The 20,601-nt window shown below is 37.0% G+C and overlaps 1 protein-coding gene across 5 annotated transcripts in view; it reads right to left on the reverse strand.

The window, feature by feature from the left end:
* Positions 1 to 6,492: 6,492 nt before the first annotated feature.
* LOC127575907 (actin-binding protein WASF3-like) overlaps positions 6,493 to 20,601 on the reverse strand; it is a 67,445-nt gene continuing 53,336 nt past the window's right edge. For 4 of the 5 annotated variants that reach the window (XM_052026135.1, XM_052026136.1, XM_052026131.1 and 1 more), the window contains 4 exons: positions 20,313 to 20,488; positions 11,648 to 11,911; positions 9,168 to 9,538; positions 6,493 to 7,973 (listed from right to left, as the gene is read on the reverse strand). In XM_052026135.1, the coding sequence (XP_051882095.1) occupies positions 7,816 to 7,973; positions 9,168 to 9,538; positions 11,648 to 11,911; positions 20,313 to 20,488 (969 nt within the window). In that variant the 3' untranslated portion in view covers positions 6,493 to 7,815. Of the gene's footprint in view, positions 7,974 to 9,167; positions 9,539 to 11,647; positions 11,912 to 17,147; positions 17,315 to 20,312; positions 20,489 to 20,601 lie in introns of all 5 variants that reach the window. The other variant, XM_052026132.1, reaches the window with a different exon arrangement.

Raw genomic sequence — 20,601 nt, forward strand, 5'->3', positions numbered from 1 at the left:
TTGCCAACCAAGAGACCCAGCTTGAAGGAGCAGGAAAAGGAGGAGGAACTGATTCAAACCATCATCAACAGCTGATCGTAGCCATGGACCAATTGGTGTCCACAGGACAACTGAGGTGGGTTTAGGTAGTGGATGAGTTGACAATGTGGTTTCAGCCCATTGTGGCATATTGATAATCTTGTAGAAGAAATTAGTGTGGAAACTGATAAGGGAAATTAACAAACAGCTTCCTGAAAGGCATTATAGTGACCCAGAGTCACAAAAGTCTGGGGGACCACCAGTTTATCTGACAGCTGTCAAGCTGGGCAGGGTGGGCGTCACTGGCTGTGAAGAGCACAATGGCTGCTTATAGTCAGATAGGTCCTGGACTCTTCAGTTATGGGACAGCTGCCTCTGGGAGAAAGCACACCGGTCATGCTAGAAGAAACAATCTGCTCCATATACCATGTGATTTGTGAATTCAAGTGGCTTGTCTGTTATTGAAATCTGCGCCCTTTATATTTCACTGTGAGGACCAAAGACCATCAATTGATCGATCGAGGAGAAATGAGTTGGCACAATTTGTGAAGAGCTTTGAATGAGCAACCCTGCCTACAGACAGACTTTCCACTCTCACTTCAAGTTTCCCTCCGCCTCACCTCACCCCTCCTTGGCTCCAAGATAGAGAAACAATTTTTTCTGCAAAAGTCACACTTGCATTAATCACAAAGCCATGCTGACATATTTTGTTATTACCACTGAGCCTATTCATGAAAATTCATCGCAAATATCTGACGTATAACTAGTACTCTTGTTGCTGTGTTGGCACTTTCCCTGTCTTTAAAAACCAAGTGAGAAAATAGGCATATTTTCATCAATCCTGCCTTACTGAATCGCAGCATGTTTCAATTAGTATTTATCTTGCCTCTAGATGGCATTGCTTAACCAATTAGAACCAATCATTACTGTTAGTTGTTCTGTAAATATAATCCAGGAATTTAAGGTTCCATTTTTGTTTTGCTTGAGTCAGCTTAATCTGTTAAGAAGAATGTTACACATATAAACCTTTAGCTCTGAATTACCTGCTGATTATGAGATGAAAAAGAACTTGCCTTCATCAAGACACCAGCATCTTGTGTGGGCTGTGAGGATCCTAATTGATAGCCAGAAACTCAATGCTGTTTGAATGATTTAAATTTAAAATATTATTGTTGTAAAATTAGTAAAAAGAAACAGTGGAATGGTTTACTAATTAAGAGGTCAGTGCAAAATTATGTAGCACATTTATATAAAGTAGTGAAGTAAACAAATTTAAAATGTAATTGAAGCTTAAATTCTGTTTAGATCAAAGTACCACCGGAAGGACTGCACAACAGTTGACAGTAGAAACAATTTGCTCTTTACAATTCCCACACCATTCAATTTACTCATCTTCTTGTTACTTTTTAGTGCCAATTCTGTTTAAAAGTCCTGCAGATTACCTGACAAAAAAGACTCCAGCTTCAACATGGAGCTGCTCCTAAAATTCGTTGGCAGAAGTCCTGCATAAGGCAGACACCTTAAGTAATTCAGCTTTCTGACAATCGTTAGCATTAAAGGAACTTTCAGGGTAATTATGCATCATGTTATTAGAAATAGCAAATCTTACCTTGTTTGAGATGTTGCTGGCATTAAATGAAACAAACAGCTTCCCAGTCCAAAATGTAAAATTACCTGTCAGTATAAAAATAATTTAGCAGCATCACTGAGGTGGTTTCTAGCTTGACTGGCTATGCATTATGTTTAAATAGGGATTATTCAAGTGGAGGAAACTGTGAAGTGGCTAATGAGACAATGCACTGAAGCACACACAAGGTTTGGTTGCTGGTCTGCAGGGAGTTAACTGGTGGTTATTCATGTTCCAGTAGCAATTATACCATAGCCTTCCTGTCTCTGTTCCTGATCATAGTGCAATGACTTCGGCTGATAAATCCAAGTGTGCAAACTGGGAATTCTCAGTGCAACCTGTTCTTTAGGGTAACATAAAAGGAAGAAAGAACTTGCCTTTAAGTAACTCCTGTTGCACATTAGGAAGCCAAGAATAATTGTAAAAAAACAACAGAAAATGCCAGAAATACTCAGCAGGTCAGGCAACAACAGTGGAGAGAGAGAAATAACATTTCAGATCAATGAGCTTTTGTTAGAACGAGGAAACTTTTAAGTGGCAAAGAAGGGGAAAGAGTAGGAAGAACAAAGAGAACATTGGTGATAGAGTGGAGACCAAGAAGGGATGGTTGGCACAAACTGGTGTTGACTGAGAGAAGGCAATAAAGGCATTTAACTTAGTTCTTTTTTCCCTCTCTCCACTAAATTGCTAACTGGCCACTGGGATTGCCCAGTATTTTCCTTTATTTCAGATTTTCAGCAGATTTGTAGCAGCTGCTGTGCTCGACATCTCACATTTCCAGCTGGTTTTACTTTTATTTCTCTCACTGTTCATCTCTATTTCAACCTCCTCTGACAGATTAGCTGCTATTAACAAGCCTTCACTACCCTCAATGGCAGACACCAATCTGTGTCATACATCTTCTCTTGGTCTCCACCCTATCTCAGACATTCCATTTCTTCTCCCCACTCTACCCCTACCTTTCACTGCAACTTAAAACATGCTTATTTTACAAATTTTCCCAGTTCTGACAAAAGTTATTGACCTGAAAACGTTAGCCCTGTTTTCTTTTTCTCCATAGATGCTGCTTGACCTGCTGAGTGTTTTCAGAATTTTCTTTGTAAGAAGAACAGGACAGCAATTCCGAAGTGACAGCCTAGGTCACGTCATTAAATCTCCTGAATAGAATTAGAAAGCTTTCATCTCCGACTCATGGACTGTATGTTTATACTGAGGAAAGGCTAATATTTAAATGTATGAATAAAGCAATAATGCTTAATTCCTATAAACAAGCATTTTCTGAGATCAAAACTGATTGGTAAGATGCTTGCAAACTTGTAAGTTCACACTATAGATCAAAAATACATCCTATATAAGTTTTTTTGACTACTTTTCTATTTTTGATGTAAAAGAATGTATTTTGAAGATCTTGTTTATAATATCCTCATTCTGTACACGTTAGCCTCTGCTATAATTTGGGCTATGCTTATTACTTCAGCACTTTACAATTGCAAACCTTTAGGCCAACACTTTATAATTGCAAGCTCCGAGTTATTGTGTCACAATTGGAGGATACCTGTCACCAAGCGTACTTCCCCACGTTGCAAACTGCTCTGTACAGATCTACTCATTACCTTTACTATAATCGTTCTTCACTTTTAAATTTCTACCCCACAGTGATAAGACTATTGAACAGTTCCCTTATACAATGAGTGATGGACTATGACCTCACGATCTACCTTGTTGTGACCTTGCATCTTATTGCACTGCACTTTCTCTGTAGCTGTGACACTTTGTACTGTTATTGTTTTTACCTGTACTACATCAATGCACTCTGTACTGACTCAATGTAACTGCACTGTGTAATGAATTGACCTGTACGATCGGTTTGTAAGACAAGCTTTTCACTGTACCTCAGTACAAGTGACAATAATAAACCAATACCAATACCATCTTACTGTTTGCTCCTTCACCATGAAGTGTTCCCCCTTCATTTCTTGACCATGAGGTCTAAACTGCTCTCAGCTTAAGCCTCTGCTGCGTATTCAACCATTATCTGAACTTCCATATTACTTCAGATGTTCACCTTTCCAAAGTCGTCAGTTTTAACATTTATCATAATCATTAGATCTCGCAGAGATTCTTCCAGGTGCTGTTTCTTTTGTTCTATCATCCATGTACCCATCACCTGCCATTTCAGGCTGCCTCAGAAAAGTAACTTCTATCTTAACCTTTCCGGGTTCCCGGTTGCATTTGAAATGTCTATTAATTTGCAGTATTCAATCTTCATGCATGTTCTGTGCTCACCCCAACTCCACCTTCACACACACATAGAGCTGGGTCATTGTCCTAGACAAAAACCTTTAGATCTTCCAATTTTTTGATGAGTTCATGGTTATCAAAGGTTTGGTACTTGAAACACTTTTTTAATGTATGTAATGTGTAGCTCAGGAGGGGCAGTTAAAGAAAAAGGGATAGGCACAAGAAGGGTTATGAGTGAGGAGGAAGGGTTAGGGTTGATGAAAATATCGCTCTACTTCAATGCTATTCATAATTGGAATTGTCATGGATTGCTTTAAGTGGAACATAAGAATATAATTGGAGCAGGAGGTGGCCGTTCATCCCTCAAGCCTGCCCCACCTTCAATATGATAGTGGCTGATCTGCCCCAAGCTTCATCTCCTTTTGTGCCAATTCCTCATAGCCATCAATTCCCCAATCTTTCAAAAATTTGTCTATTTCCTTTTCAAATACCCCCAGTGAACTAGCCTCCACAATCCTCTGGGTAAAGAATTCTAGAGATTCATCACCCTCTGGGAGAAGAAATTCCTATGCACCTCAGTTTTAAATAATCCTCCTCTTAGCTTGTAAATGTATACCTTTGTTCAAGATTCTCCCATTAGCAGAAACATCTCAACATGTGCTCTATCATGCCCCCCGACCCCAAGGATCTTGTGTGTTTCAGCAAAATCATTGTTTATTCTTCTAAACTACCAAAGTATATAGATCTAACTTCTTTAGCTACTCACGATAGCATGATCTGCTCATCCCAAAATTAGCCTCATGATTCTCTTTTGTTCTGCTTCCAATGTCAGTATATGCTTTCTTAAATAATGGGACCTAAACTGCGCACAGTTATGGTCTCACCAATTTTAACAGTACTTCCCCATTTCTAAACTTCAACCCACTTTCAATAAAGACCAATTAGTTATTTACCTTCCAAACCACTTGCTGCACCTGCCTGCTAACTTATTGCTGTTTGTGCACAAAAACAACTAGATCCCTCTGTACCTCACTCATCTGCAATCTTTCTCCATTTAGATAAATCTGCTTTTAGATTCCTGTTACCGAAGTGAAAAACCTCACATTTTCTCACATGAAATTCCATGTGACAAGTTTTCACTGACTCATTCAATCTACCTATAACTTTTGCAGAGTCTGAATATTCTCAACACTACATGTTCTCCCACCTATTTTTGTGTCATCAAACTTTAAACTTACTTTTCATGTGGTGGATTAAGTATTTTCTATCAACAGAGATTATAAAGATTTGGAATGTTAATCAGGGTATAACCACAATGAAATATTTTGTGCCTGAGCAGCAAAGAAAGAACTTGCATGAGTTTCTACAGCACTTTTTTTTTGTGTGTTGCTCCAGATTCCAGCATCTGCAGAATCTCTTGTGTCTCTGTTTACATTTACATAGCACTTCTTGCAACTTTAAGACATCAAGTATTTTGCAGCCAGGAAACACTGCTGTAAAATAGGGAAACACAGCAATTTGTGCATTCTAATAAATTACAAATGATAATAAAATACATTTTTAAGCAGCTTTGACAGAGGGTTAAGTATTGGTCTGTATGTGGGAAATCACTTATCAAACATAGCATGGAATATTTTAATTCTACTGAGAGATTAAAGAGGGCAGTCATGCCTCATCCAAAGGATGGCAGGAACAACAATAAAGCCACTGTCTTTGCATCAAGTCTAATTCATTTTAATATTAAGACAGTAAGAAGAAATGGAGAGAAATTGATTATTTTCACACTGAAATCTGTATACTATATAATAGTTTGAAGCTACATTTCATCTGGATAGAATGTAATTTCAGTCTATTTCTCATAGGGACAGGGGAATTCAGGATCATATCATCATTTACTGAGATACTGGACAGAATGTATACACTCCCTGGGAGGAGCATGGGCCACATGATTTCATACACTACCAATAAAAGGGTCTGCTGCTGTTGAGCTGTAGATGCACAGCAGAATAAAGCATGAAAGTTATGGTATCTATTTTACCTGGAACAATTTACATGCTGACATACCCTTCTGATTTATTTGGAGGAACAGTACAATTTCTGAATTAGATTAGAAGGGAGTGGAAAGGGGGGCAGGAGGTGGCAGTGGAGAAGGAATCTTAGGTATCTCTTCATTGTGCCAAGAGCTGCCAATTGGGAATAGAGGACTCTCTGGCTCCCAACCCCATCTCAATGTCAGCAGACCACCAATCCATAATACAGTAGCAAATTGTCACTATGAAATCCCACAGAGGCTACAGAATGGTCACTCGAGCAGTTCCAACAAGGATGTGGGCACTTAACTTTGAATAACTTTGTCACTGAGATTTTGGATGGAGTGAAAGAAACTCAGCCAGGTAAACAGAAATTCTGCACTTCTAAGTTCCAACAGTGTAAATGGACCTAATGGAATTTCTGAGTTATGATTCTAAAGGTTACAATCCACATTTAAGAGAGTAAGGTATATCCTCCACAATATTAGGAAGTTTGTTTGATGAAATGCAAGAAAACTGGGAACAACATGTTTTCTTTTTGTTGTTTATTTGACTTCAATTTCATAATTTCAGCCATTATAATTTTACACATCTATAAGATTAGAAAATAAATTGTTGTAAATGGAAATTCAGTATGAAACAAATCAAGCATAACCTATGTTTACAAAGTGGCTTTGATGCATCATTTTTAAAATTGTTAATACTGCAAATATATTAAAACAAGAACAGTAATACCAAAGAAATGGGACTTATTCGAATTACATAGAAGATCTATGACAATGTATACAGGAATTAAAATAAAGCCTGAACTACTGGCAATATATCTTGATGTCTACCTCATAAGTATTGTACATCAGCAGAATAATATTACATTTCTGTGTAATATTATAATATAATTTTTCCAATTTAAGGTACTATTTAGAGGGGTAATAATTTAAAATATCAAAATAAAACTAGTAGATTGAGAATGAATGAGTTGCAAATCTTGACTGCAAAATAATAGTGTACCTAGCTATTTTGCAGTTATTATTCTCAAAGTTTATACTGTATGGATAAATAGTCCTTTAAGTTTAATGAAAAGTTAACTCTAGTTTATCTAATCCTTAACTAGTAACTTTCCTCCTTTGTGAAGGGGAAAATGTGGAGTCTTGCTGAGTTCAAGTTGAAAGGATATTGAATCCTGTGCTAAGCAGATTCATTTCTGTCCAGGGATCCATTCATTCTCGATCTGTGGAGCTACTTCAAAGAAAGAACAGCAGGCTTGGATTTATATAACAATATTCACATCCGTTTTATGAAAATTGAAAGCTGTCTGTTGCCCATGATGTGCTTACAAGTGAAGTCACTGTTGTAACAAAAAAATGATTAATAACCTGTTGTTGTTTGTTTATAGGAGCAATGTATACATTAATTGCTGGATTCAATAACTTAGGTGGCAAATATTTGCCAGGACACTGGGGATAATTTTCACCTGCCAAAATCGAAAATATAATGCTCAATTTCTATGTTTCGAAATTTAACAATTTTTTCATACATCAATGAAGCATTTTCAATAACACTGAAGCTGATAATGAAATGGCATACTAATTGGCATTTGATTATGAGTTTCTTAATCTGTTCCTACAAGGTATGTTCATTGTAAATAAACAGCTGTACTTCTACAATCCTAACAAAAAAAAGTAAATCGGTCACACTCCTGGGTGGTGTGTTTAAATAATTCAATTTATGAATAAATCTTGTAAATCATTAGCTATCGAAACAATCACAACACTCCAGCATTCTTTCTTACTTCATCCAAAATCCATTTAAATAACTATATTGTTTCAGATTTGTTCCATATTACTTTTTGTAATAATTTATGAAATAACATTTAATAAAACTATTGTAGCACCCATGCTGCTAGTCAGACCAATCATTCTCATCAAACTCCGAATCATCATCTGAATCACTATATTCCACAGCAATACGTCTTGACAGAATAGTTGCCACATCATTCCCAACTGGCTCTCGCTTAGCTTCTTGCTCGCGTTGCTCTTGAACTTTTTTCAGTTGAATTCCTAGAGAAAAGAAACATGGCAGAACCTGTTGAACTACAGGAAATATACCTTTTGCTTAGAATGAGGCATCAGAACAGGACAAGTCTAAATTGCACCTTTATACAACAAAATCATAATTACTAAATCAAAACTAAAAATTTCCACAGAATATATTTTTACTTTTTACTGAAGTTGCTACTGTGAGTAAACTATCACTGCTGAGAGTTATAAATCATATTCAACAATAATAAACCTTGCGACAGACAACTAATTTAAACAGGAAATGTTATCCTTACACTTGGAAGTACAATTATCAATGGCAATTCTGGCTGAAATCAATTAAACCAGGCAGAATATATCAATTTGGTTTCTATTTCCAAGGTATTTGTATTTGTCAAAAGATAACCATAGACAAAAATTACTATTTTACTAAATATATCTTGTAACTGTGTCCCTATTTGGTCAGGATATTTTATAATAAAAACAGGTACAACTATTCTATGTTTAAATGTGATTCAAAGTAATAAATAAAGAAATTATCATCACTAAAACTGTGGATAGGACATGAAAAAAACAATCATATTCCAAACTGCACAAATTACTCTAATTATTCCAGAATTATACACCACTGTTCATTAATCTGCACTAATTGATTTCTATCCAGTTTTGGCCTGGGATCATGAGGAAGAAAAATAAACAAATCAAGAATAGAAATGTTCAAAAAGAAAACTTTTTCTTCCACTCCTTATAAAAGAGTGGAAATACTGGCAATTAACAATAAAAAGTTTAACCAAATCTCTAGAAATATTGTGATGAATGTGATGAGCTAATAACAGGACAGTCTCACTTTCTAAACAGTGTTAAATCTCATTTTTAGCTTTATCCCCTTGTTCTAATGAATAGTTGGGTCAACTGCAACATCAAAATTGGAAACTATTTCCAGATATTATTCATTTTACAATGTGAAGTGCAGGGTTCTTTCAGGTGGGGGTAGTCAGATGTGGGCAAAATAGAGAAAAATACGAACTATAAATCACAGGTACAGTTCCATTCAGTTAAATTGTTCTCAGCTTTCTTTAGTTCTTCCAATAAGATTACAGATAAAAAAAGGATGAGAGCTTCTGTGCAAACTTATACCACTAATACCCCTGCCCCCACTCAATGTTAAACAAAGAGGTTTGCAAATTAATAAAATTCTCCACTGTTATTACTTACCCACACGAATAGCAGCAAGGAGATCACTTCTGGCATCATTGAGGGGAGTACTTGCTGGTTCATGCCGTTTGTTTTCAACTACAAGTTGACAGTGCATTGGAGAAGATGCAAGGGAAGAAGGTGGTGCTGGCAGAGCCGGAGGCGGAGGTGGAGGAGGTACCGGAGGACCAAGTGGAGTAACTGCCCCAGGTGGCATTGGGGATGAAGTAAGAGCAACCCCTACCATTGATCCAGGATGGGAAGTTGGAGGAGCAGGCACTTGGAGTGGACTGACAAAGGCTGTTTGTGCTGATGGAATTACTGGGTCAGGGGGAAGCAGAGCAGGGCCTGTTGAATTGTAATATTCCATCATCTGAGGAGGAGGTGGTACACTACAATAAATGATATTTATTTAGTTTAAAAAGCATGCAACATACCCATTTCAACAATTTCATCTAGGATAGATTTGCTCTTATCATATTTTAAACCTTATAATTAAATAAACTCTGATATTCTAGAATCTCAAAATATTTTAGTAGAGTGGTGACATAAAACACAGAAATGGTTCATTTATCCCCACCAACAAATTAAAAGTTACTTTTTGTCCAACTCCCAACCAGGAGAGCTGAATATACAATCAAGAAACAATTAAAACTGGGTTTTGACATACCTGAACACAGAAAATGTGCTAATATGTAAATCTATTTTAAAATGATATATTGGTCAGAAAGAAAAGTTTAGAATCTTTTTATGTCTTCTTCCAATTTACTTTTGTTTATCAAACTTAATTATAAGATTTTGTTGCTGAAAATCTTAAGTTCATTTCATTCACATTATTAAGCTCCAAGTGACCATCCAATAACACTTTTTAATTTCAAAATTGTTTCCTTAATAACAGAACAGCTAGAAAGTCAGCCATCTGTATCAAGCATACTTAACATCATAATCATGGCAATGTGTTGGTTGCCTGGTATAATCATTATTGTATCAGTGTCTGAGTACCTTTAAAACGAGGGGAGGGTGGGTAGTAGAAATCATCAATGAGGGATATTCTTCTGTACTTAAGAATAGGTAGCCTTCTACTCAAGAACAGTAGCTAAAGTAAGTACCTGGTAACTTTGTGATAAAATTCAACTTTAAAGAATGAGGCCAGGTGATACACAAGACATTTCTGGCAATACATACTTCTTCTTAGGCAGCCCCTCGGGATCAAGGATGACTTGGTCCCACTCTGTGGGTCCTGAGGTGCCAAATGAGGCCAATATGGGAACTACAGACTCTTCCACAGATGGAATAGGAAGTGCCTGAGGGTACAAGCAGGTGGATAGCTTATGAGCTGGTCCCCTCTTTCCACCACATACACAGGGGCTTCTGTGTACTCCCAGAGCATGAACAAGGTTCTTAATAGCATCTGAAATGATCCTTCTCCGCACAGATTGGTCATGGCCAAAGATACCCAGGAGAGGGTGGTGCAGTTGCCTTTCTTCAAGGAGGCTTTGAGCACATCCTTGAATGTCTTCTTCTGCCAATCTGATAATCTCTTCCCATGAGAGAGAGACCAGAATAAAATTACTGTTTCAGGAGTGATATGGGACATGCAAGCAGAATGGCCTACCTAACATAGCTGACTGAGTGTACTTAGGACTTCGTTGCTGGGGATGTTGACCTGGGAGAGGACACTCATGTTGGTTTGCTTATCCTTTGGAGGATTTTGTGGAGAAAGAATTGGTAATATTTTTCCAGAGCCTACAGATGCTGGCTGTAGGTAGTCCAGATCTCAGAAGGATATAGGTAAGCAGGGATTACTGCTACCCAATAGACCATACGTTTTGTGCTGGGTCACAGATCCTCAAGTACCTTTGCTCCTCAATCGACCAGAGACTGTGCTCGCGCACTCAAGGTGGTGGTGAATTTCTTCAGCGACGTCTCTCTTTATAGAGAGGTGACTCCTCTCCATGACATTATGTTCCCTTAAGATGTTTGAGATATGCAGAATTTAATGGCTTAAAGCTGTGTTCTGTGCCAACTTTTAAAACCTAAAAAATATTTAAGGACCTTGTGTTTTATTGCACCCAGTTGTCAACCAGAAAGATGTAACTATGTTATCCTATTGTCAATCCAGTCAATTAGAAAAAGATTAGCACATGTTTTCATATAAAAAACAGAACAATAAAAGCATTATTGCTTAAGAATATCAATTTTCCCCTAAACGTAATTAGATAGCTAGATTTTCAGCGTAACAAAACTACTGAAGCACTACTTATATTAATATATGAGGAACAAAATGCTGTAAATTTCTAGCTCTAATATAGTTAAATCAATATCGGAAGATTTAATAGCAGTACAATATAATTGGAGTTTAAATTCTATCATATACAAGACAGGAAAAAAAAAAGAAATACGGCTCCAAATGTTATGCGATAAATTAGTTTTGCTTAATGGAGTTGGTTTATTGTTCAGGATTCCCTAATTGAACAAGTGATAAGATACAAGCAAATTACCTGTGGTCCACTGGTTGTTGTGGTAATGGACGGGCATCATTTACAGTAGTTGGTGGTGGAGGTGGTGGGGGTTGTTGAGGTCTATTCAATGTAGTGTGTCTAAATCCTGTTGCAGCAGATCTGCAATCATGTTCCTGAACTTGATTTCCAGTTGCCAGTTGTTGGTTATCATCTGGCAAATATGAAGCTGGCATTTGTTGCTGCTGCGAATGATGGTTTGGGGTAGCAGGGTATGAATAATCTGTGAGATCTGATCCATGGGATCTGGTGTCAAAGGCATAAATGAAGTATTTAATAATCAGCAAATATAATGGCAAGTATTCCAGAGAGGTTTTCCACAATTCAGTTTCAAAGCATAGTATCAAAGCTGGGAAATTTCTACAGAGTACTGTATGTAGCATTCAAGTATACAACTTAATCAAATACATCCAAAAATAAATTATTTTCAGAAAACTATAGTAGAAAGCTAAAAATTTGTGATCAACATTTCCTTTGATTTATCTGAAAGCTGGGAAAGAATAAAAGATAACTTCTATAAAGACAAATATGTAGACAGACAGAAATGAGTTTTAGTAGATGTTGTATGCCACCCTGTCACACAGTCTTCCCCACTAATGCAGAACACTAAAGCCACAGACTGACACCCACTCTAGAAGGCAAAGAAAAACAATTCAAAAACTTACTATTTCAGCCTCAGTCTCCCAATAACAACACAATTCTATCAAATAACTACAAAAAGACCTAGGTGTTTAAAATAATGTAATGATAATAGAATTATTCTTTTGCTTCTGAGATGGAAGTGTTTTTTTTGTAGTTTCCAACTCTAGCTACCCCAAATCTTTAGGATTTAGAATGGAAGATGAAAAAAAGACATAACTGCTGAAGATGAATACCATGTATATCACAAACATCTCAAAAGGGAGACTAAAATTTCATGTTAACAACAACAATAACTTGTATTCATATAGCACCTTCACCACAGTAAACATCCTAAGGTGCTTCACAGAAGTGTGATGAGATACACCTGGGTGTTATCAGGTAATACGTGGAACCTGTGACTGTGTGTTAGGAAGATATTGCTGAGGGGGAGTTACAGAAATAGGTGACAACCAAGGATGGATCCTTGAACACCCTGTAATGGTGTGGAGGCTAGAAAAGGCATAGTAGGATCTCTAATCAAGACTGGGAAGGTTAAAACAAAGGACAGCCTTACCCAGATTTGATGCAGAAGAATGGTGTGGTTAACCGTGTCAAAGGCAGAAGACAGAAGCAGGTAAATGAAGCCCTTTATAAAATTGAACAATGTGAATGGATGGGAAAGAGAAGAAATCCCTAAGTACTCTGATTCCTCTCAAGAGGCTGAATCACAGAAAGGTCGGCAGGGATAATTTCAATCTAGTCACAGAAAGACAAATAAAAGCACCAATGTGGAGAGAAGTAAATCAAAATGTGGATAAGAATATTCGAAATTCACTGGTTTACATTACCTTTAATTGGAGCAGTATCAAAACCCAACATTAGGAAGGTCAAAGTGAAAAAGGAGAATTAATGCAACAAATCATAAAAAAGTCAGGATCATACTGAAAACAGAAGGGAGATGCAGTTATCTATTACATGGTTAGTCAATTAATACAGAGGACACTGCAGATGCAATATGTAGGATTATAAGGAGTACATGAAAATTGCTATTCTGCAGGGAACAAATGTTTAAGGACTTGGATAATGTGTGGGAAGAAACAAATGTAGATGTATTACTATGCCACAGTTGCAAGAGAAAGTGTAAGGAAATGCCACAGGAAGTTGGACTGAGAAAAGAAAGCAGAAGGTATAAACTGGAAAGAAAAAATGCCTTGGTAATTTAGAAAGATATAGCACATATATTTGTTGGTCGGATTCTGTTCTGGATAATGAACCATGGAATAAGGGAAATTCTAACCATGAAGAAAGATCAATTCAAAAGCTCTAGTGGGGAAAGTAAATGTCTCAGAGCATACATAATGAAGAGAGGAAAACTGAGAGGAATGGGTGGAAGGAATGGAATATTTCACAAGAAGTCAAGTGAAAGGGAATACAATTAATGTATTGCAGCAGTTTGTATGCTTGTTACAGATAGGCATGTAAGAGAGGGAGAGGGAGAGAGAGTGGGAGAAGAGGGATTGGCTGTTAAAATGCTAGAAAACATCATCAATTAAATTATTTAGGTTAGTGAAAGAGGAGGAAGTCACAGCAACTAACATATCAGAGAGAAATTAGGAAGGCCTCTAAGTCAAAAGATGTTTCATATTTGAAACAAAAAAGAGAGATGGTTGGCATTCCTATGCAATACCACAGATATATCTGCCTTCAGTTTAAAAGAACATAAGAACAGAACTGGGTAATTCAGTCATTCATGCTTGTTCCACCTATCTAATAGATCATAGCTGATCAGTGCCTCAACTCTGTACACCCATGTTAAATCTAACTTATTGTTTTATCTCCTACCAGGGGAAATAGTTTGCAGTTATCCTATTGAATTCTTTTATCATCTTAAACAGCTAAATTAGATCATCCCTCAACTACCAAACTGAAGTACGTACAAACTATGTTTATAAGGCCTGTATTCATAATTTGATGACGTAGAACCCGGTATAATTCTGACAAATTTGTCCCATTCCAGACTAAAGAATACCCAAAACTGAATGAAGCATTCCAGATGGGTGTGACCAAGGTTCTGTATTACTTCAGCACATATACTATCCTTTGTGCACCTGCTTGAAAATATACTCTCTATATCTCCAACTAAGTATCAAACCATGCCACAAAGTTACTTCTAACTCCATGTGCTTTGATTTTAATTATTAAGAATAATTAATCAAGAAAATTCTTTAATCAAGTTTAAGAGATAGAGATGTTTGAGATGCCTCTTGACAAAGAAGTACAGAGACAAGAAATTGTCCTGTTCTCTGATAGTGGGAACTTGGGTTGCACATGCCTGGGAAAATAAAGGTGGTTACAACAAAAAATTGCCAGATAACCCGAAGCTGAACGGAGCACTCCAAATAGGGTATGGACAAACCTATCTATTACTTCAGCATATATGCAATCCTTTGCATTTTATCAAGACTGAGATGAATGCAAAATAAATGCAAAAGCTGTGAGAATCATAGTTTTGGGTACAAATTGAAAAAATGGGAGAGAATTGAGTAAAAACAAAATTGGCATTGTGACACAGAATAAAGGGCCTGCTAATTTATGTCTTCATCTCATGATATCACTAGCAAAAGCAGACATATTACTTTATATATCTAATTCCTCTAAAGCAATCCTTCAGAATCAAGGATGATTTGCTTTCACTCCAGTTTGTTGAATTCTAATGGGACTAATGAGGCCAATATGGGAACTGCAGACTCTTTCACAGATGGGAAAGGATATGCCTGATGGGGTGAGTGGGTGGGCAGGTTGTGAGGTAATGTTCTCCCTCCATGCTTATACAGGGCTTCTGTCTACTCCAAAGGCATGGGCTTAAGGTTCTCAATACCCACCAGAATGCTCCTTCTCAACTATGACTTGTGATAGACCAGAGGTAGGAATTGGTGGCAATGCTGAATTTCTTCAAGGAGGCTTTAAGCACATTCTTGAATTGTTTCCTTTGTCCACCTGATGACTTCTTTTCATGACAGTGTCTGTTTCAGGGCTGGTATCAGGTTGAGGGAAAAACATAACCTTTCTAACGTAGCTGACTGAGTGTAACTCGGGCCTTAATGCTGGGCATTGGCCCAGGAGAAAACAATGACATTGGTTCATTTATCCTTCCAGTGAATTTTGAGGATTTTGCACACAAATTTTTAGCTGTTGTTTTCAGAGTGCACTGTGTAGTTTAGGTCTCAGAAGCATACATGAAGGCAGGGATCATTGCTGTTCAGTAGATCATGAGTTTTGTGCAAGGTCAGAAGTCTTGATCTTCAAGTATCCTATTCGTCAATCCATCAAAGCTGTGCTAACTTATTGAAGGCAGGGATCAATTTCATGATGAAGTGGCTCTTGAGATGGTTTTCCAGGATCTCACCATGAACCTCTATTTCAGAGGGCAGTGTGGTGCAGTGGAAGCAGGTTGGCAGAGAACCTTTGTCTTGTGGATATTGAATGTAAGGCCTATCCTCTAACATGCTTGGAGCTTGACTTTCAAGTGTGTGCAAAAGTAAGTATCAAGCTGCCAAAATGTAGGTTGATTACTGAGGTTCATGACACCTTAGTTCTAGAGTGAAGCTACCATAGGTTGAACAGTTTCCCATTAGTTCTGTACTCTGTTACCTCCATCAACCTGACTCCAGAACATCAGCATCAAGAGAAGTATTACTGCAAGAAAATCAACAAAGCTTTCAAGGACACCAGAAAGGCAGCTCTTTTCAGGCTTTGCTTCACAAGCAACCTGTCCCTCCAAGCTTACAGGAGCCACAAAGTGTCCACAGCTAACAGCCTGCCCTGAAGTCCATCATAATTGGCACCTGCAAAAAAACTTGTGGCTTCTCTATCAAGAAGGACCAGGACTGGTCTGATCAGAATGCTCAGGTGGTTGAGGAGCTAATTAACTGGAGGCATAAGATGTTCTTGGATTGGAAGCTCCATCTTTAGAAACAGCTCTATAGGCACCTGAAAGAAAACCACTGACCTAAACAGGAAACTCAGTAACCCACTAACAGCCATGATTTGCATAGATTCTTCAGAGCTGTAAAAGATATCTACAGCCTAAATACCCAAGACTCATCCCACTGAGGGACAAGACAGGGGTGTGGTCTTCAAGGACAGAGAGAAAGCCAACACACTGGAAAGAGCTTTTCAAAGACCTCATCAACTGTGATTCTGTCCTTGATATGAGTGCCCTTCATTCCATCCCACAGCAACCTAAAATTGAATACATTGATATTTAAAAGCGAAATTATGTATGGTTTTATCATTGGTGTCGCAAGACCTGTAAATTAAGAAGATAAGCAATGTATATTTTAATACAAAATAATGTTGTATTTGGCTGAGAAATAATGGTACTGCTGTTAAAGAGTATGTATAAAATTTAAGTTTTATCTTTCCCTTTTCATTAATACTGATTATTCTTTAAACATTAATTAAAATATGACTTTCAGTTACAAATATTAAACAATTTATCATAAAACATCAAAAGTGGCAATGCAGATAAATGGAACAGATTGATTGATTAACTGCACTGAAAATGTATCAGAGCACTTAGGAACAAAACTAAGAAAAAAGAGATTTATCATTAATAATTAGTTGAGCAGAGAGTTCATTAGATAGAAAGGCCCAGCATATTCAGAAAGATTATTTTGATGCATGAAGATGCTTTATTAATATGTAGAGACATATGTTCCCCAGCAAGCCACTGGTCTGAGCAAGTGACCAATTAAAAGGAAATTAGGATACTGCTGTTCTCATGCAACAAAAACTCACAAAACAAGATCAGCAGCAGGATTGGTACCAAAGCATTCAAGGCTTTGATGATAAAACAAACCCTTTAGGCATTTTCTCCTCTTTCATGACCTCGGCCTGCTCCATTTCCTTTGCGTCTGTCATGAACTCTTTGCCCATTTTCATTCTCTCCCATTCTTCTTTTCTTGTTCTGACTTTTCTCACATTAACTTGGTGATTTCTGTTTGAATTCAATTTATGTTTCTCTCTCTGGAGGGAAAACCATACCAATATAGGAAGTAAACAAACGACCAGAAGTAGCTACTTAAACTAAGTTCCAGAGGAAACCTCAGTTCAAGTTAAGTTGCAAGTTAATCAAACAATAATATGGGTACCAATCTCAGAACAGTCTCAACTACTGTTCAAAAGCAGCACTCCTATTTTAAAAATATGTAAATTCATATTTTACAGTAATTATGATTAACATTATTAGCAATAACAATATTCTTAAAATATGGTTAACAAAATGTTACTGTCAATAATTTGAGATGTGTCAATTAAATTGCATGATTATAACTGATGATAATACTGTAGAATGTTTCATTACTAACTCATGGCATCATGAATTTTATCTAGTTGTTTGTAATTTTTAAAAGTTGTTTAATGCAGTCTCTGCAGTAGACTCTACTAATGGGAATATTAAATACATATGAGAACTTAATGAGTCCAATATGAAGTTTCAATAGCAATCTCAATCCAGTGCCCAGTGGAAAAATTTGACATTAATTTACAATGATATCAAACAGGTGCATTGACGGTAGGTGCAGTAAGAAATGTTCTTCTGTGTGTGACACTGTAGAGGGAGCTCTACATCTGGCTAAACAGGAATGCTCAATTTTGGTACCTGAAAAGCAAAGCATTCTATTGCCAAATAGAAACAGCAATAAGCACAAGAGAATTGTTTTATTCTGCTACTGAAAAGTCTAGAGCTAAAAAATGTCTTTGAATGCAAATTAACAGGCCAATAGTTTTGGTTTAGGTACAATTGTTAATCCAAGTACAAATTGAACTCATCATGAGAAATATTCTTCTGCTTATATTTCCACTTAGTCACTTATGTTTCACCAAATCTTTACTCTTATGAGTAGGAAAGGCTTCTTCTGTTAATTTTTTTAAACTAGTATAAAATATTTACAGAAATTCAATTTGTACCTAAACTGAGTTTGTTCTTTGATCTTTTGCAATGATTTGGCCGATTTCAGCCAAATCGTGCTGAAAAAATTAACATTACAACCCTTTCTAAACTACCTAATATACTTATGAGCCACACTGTAAAACTCAGATAGTCTGCTATCCGATTGTTCAGAAGTCCTGATGGTTTGGCATCTGGCACACCAGGTGATGTCTCACTTTAAAAACTCACTTTGCCCCATTCCCACACTCCTTAGAAACTTACCGGGGCAACCTTCTCACTCTCCTTAGAATCTCTCAGGGGCCCCACTCCCACACTCCTCAGAATCTCACCAAAGCCTCATTCCCATGTTCCTTAGAAACCCATGGGGACCCAATTCCCACACTCCTTAGAAACACATCTGGTCCATTGAAAAAAGTCATACTACCGTGCAAGATCTAAAGAAAGTGATTTAAAAGTGTGTTGGGGAATTAAGAGGGAGTAGCATCCAATATTTCTGAAAATTTACTAGTCCGGCACCACCAAAATACTGCATTTCATATTTCAGTTAAGTTTTTGTGCAAGTGTTGATTCTTAAGTTTTTAGGATGTCTTTCCATAACTTCCTGTAAGAAAGCATATAGTAAAAAGAGTGGGATTCTCATTTGAGTTACATTTAGCTGTATGAGTTGCCTTCATTTTTGCACGTTGAGATATGAAGCAGATGTGTATATAAAAATAACATGGAAATACTTTTGCACATTATCATTTAAATCATTGTTTCAACAGAATCCTTTGCAAAGTTAAATGAAAATGACAGAAGTATCTGTGTCAATACTGAATAACTCAGTTATGGCACTAATCTACTTTAAAAAGCTTTAATTATCTTCTCACCATTAGAAATCTGAATTCAAAATTACTGATTAGTTGAGAAAAATATACTTAGGGGTTTCCTGGATAACACAACTAGTTTATTTAGAGAATTAAGCTACATGGCTCAGAAAGACCACAAGTTTTTATCCTCAGACTCTGATAAATTAGCTGATCTCAGATAAAGCAACATCACTGGTATTATAATTGGCTCCAGATTAGGAAAAGAGAGGGAGGACAGTTGGGCTGGGAGCTGGGATATTCATAACTAATCACTAGACTGCTGGAGGTGCACCCTTGATGATTAGAATTTCAGTCAACAGAATTTGGAATATTGACTGGAGTTCAGTTCTTTTTAGTCAAAATTTAGTGACAAAGCTCAGATGGTCAGAAGAGAAAGTAAGGAAAATAGCAAGAACACTCACATTAGACACAGAAGTGAAACTCACTGCTCTGTCTTTAAATTTCATAAGAAGTATCTACACTATTTGGGGCAGGAAGTGTGCCAATTGCCATAATAACATTCTAGATAACTTTTAATTATGCACCTTTCCCAAGCAGGAATTAAACTGTGTCCAATAACAGTTTAAGGATCTCAATGGCAAAAAACTAGTTAAAATGTGTAGTGTTTGTACTGGAGTAGTTATACCTAACTGGGACATGCTAATAAGCATTTTTAAAAATAAAATACAAGTTTTATTTATTTGGACTCAGCAAGGTCCACAAGAAAAAATTCACCTGCTTGCCACTGGAATGCTTAACACACTATAACTATCATCAACCCACAGCTAATCTCACACAACTCCATGAACACCAATTCCCATCCTTCCCACCTCCTAAACACAAACCTCTAGCCAGCTGTTTTCATGTACTACCCAACCATTGTATCTGTTTAGAACCTACAGGTCATTGGTATGACTTAAAGAAGTTCAAATCTGGGACAGCCTCAATTTGCAATTTGAACCTCTACTCTAATAATGTCATTGCTGTTACCTGTTCTTGATTTTAATCTTTGTTATTTACAAGTGCTGGAATTTTTAAATAAAAAAGTTGGAATATATTTATATTTCAATTGAATTTGTTTCATCAGTACAAGGCCTCAGTAGACTACTCTTGCTCATTGTACAACTATTGCTTATCACATAGGGGGAAAGAAACAAAGAATTCTGGAAACACTGTTACTTTTCCAAGTTCTTATAGACCAGGGAGCTTATATATACACACAGACCTATTGCTTGGGGAAACTGATCCCTCTGAAGATACTCCATGGCACAAATTTTGAGATAACCTGTTGTCAGGTCTAAGTTCTTTGTCATACGCCATCATATTCCACTCCTGCCGCCTGTTCTTGGCCTTTCTAACTTTTTTCACCTCACGGGTTGTGCCATCTACACGTTTCTGCTCCTATGATATGAAGAAAGCATGCCAAGAGATAGGAAAGACGAGACATACAGTGGGTAAAAGTTGCTAACATAACACAAAGAAAGTGTGACGCTTCAAAGAAGGAAACCTGCACA

This window comes from Pristis pectinata, chromosome 11 (genome assembly GCF_009764475.1).
Source record: "Pristis pectinata isolate sPriPec2 chromosome 11, sPriPec2.1.pri, whole genome shotgun sequence".
Taxonomy (NCBI): domain Eukaryota; kingdom Metazoa; phylum Chordata; class Chondrichthyes; order Rhinopristiformes; family Pristidae; genus Pristis; species Pristis pectinata.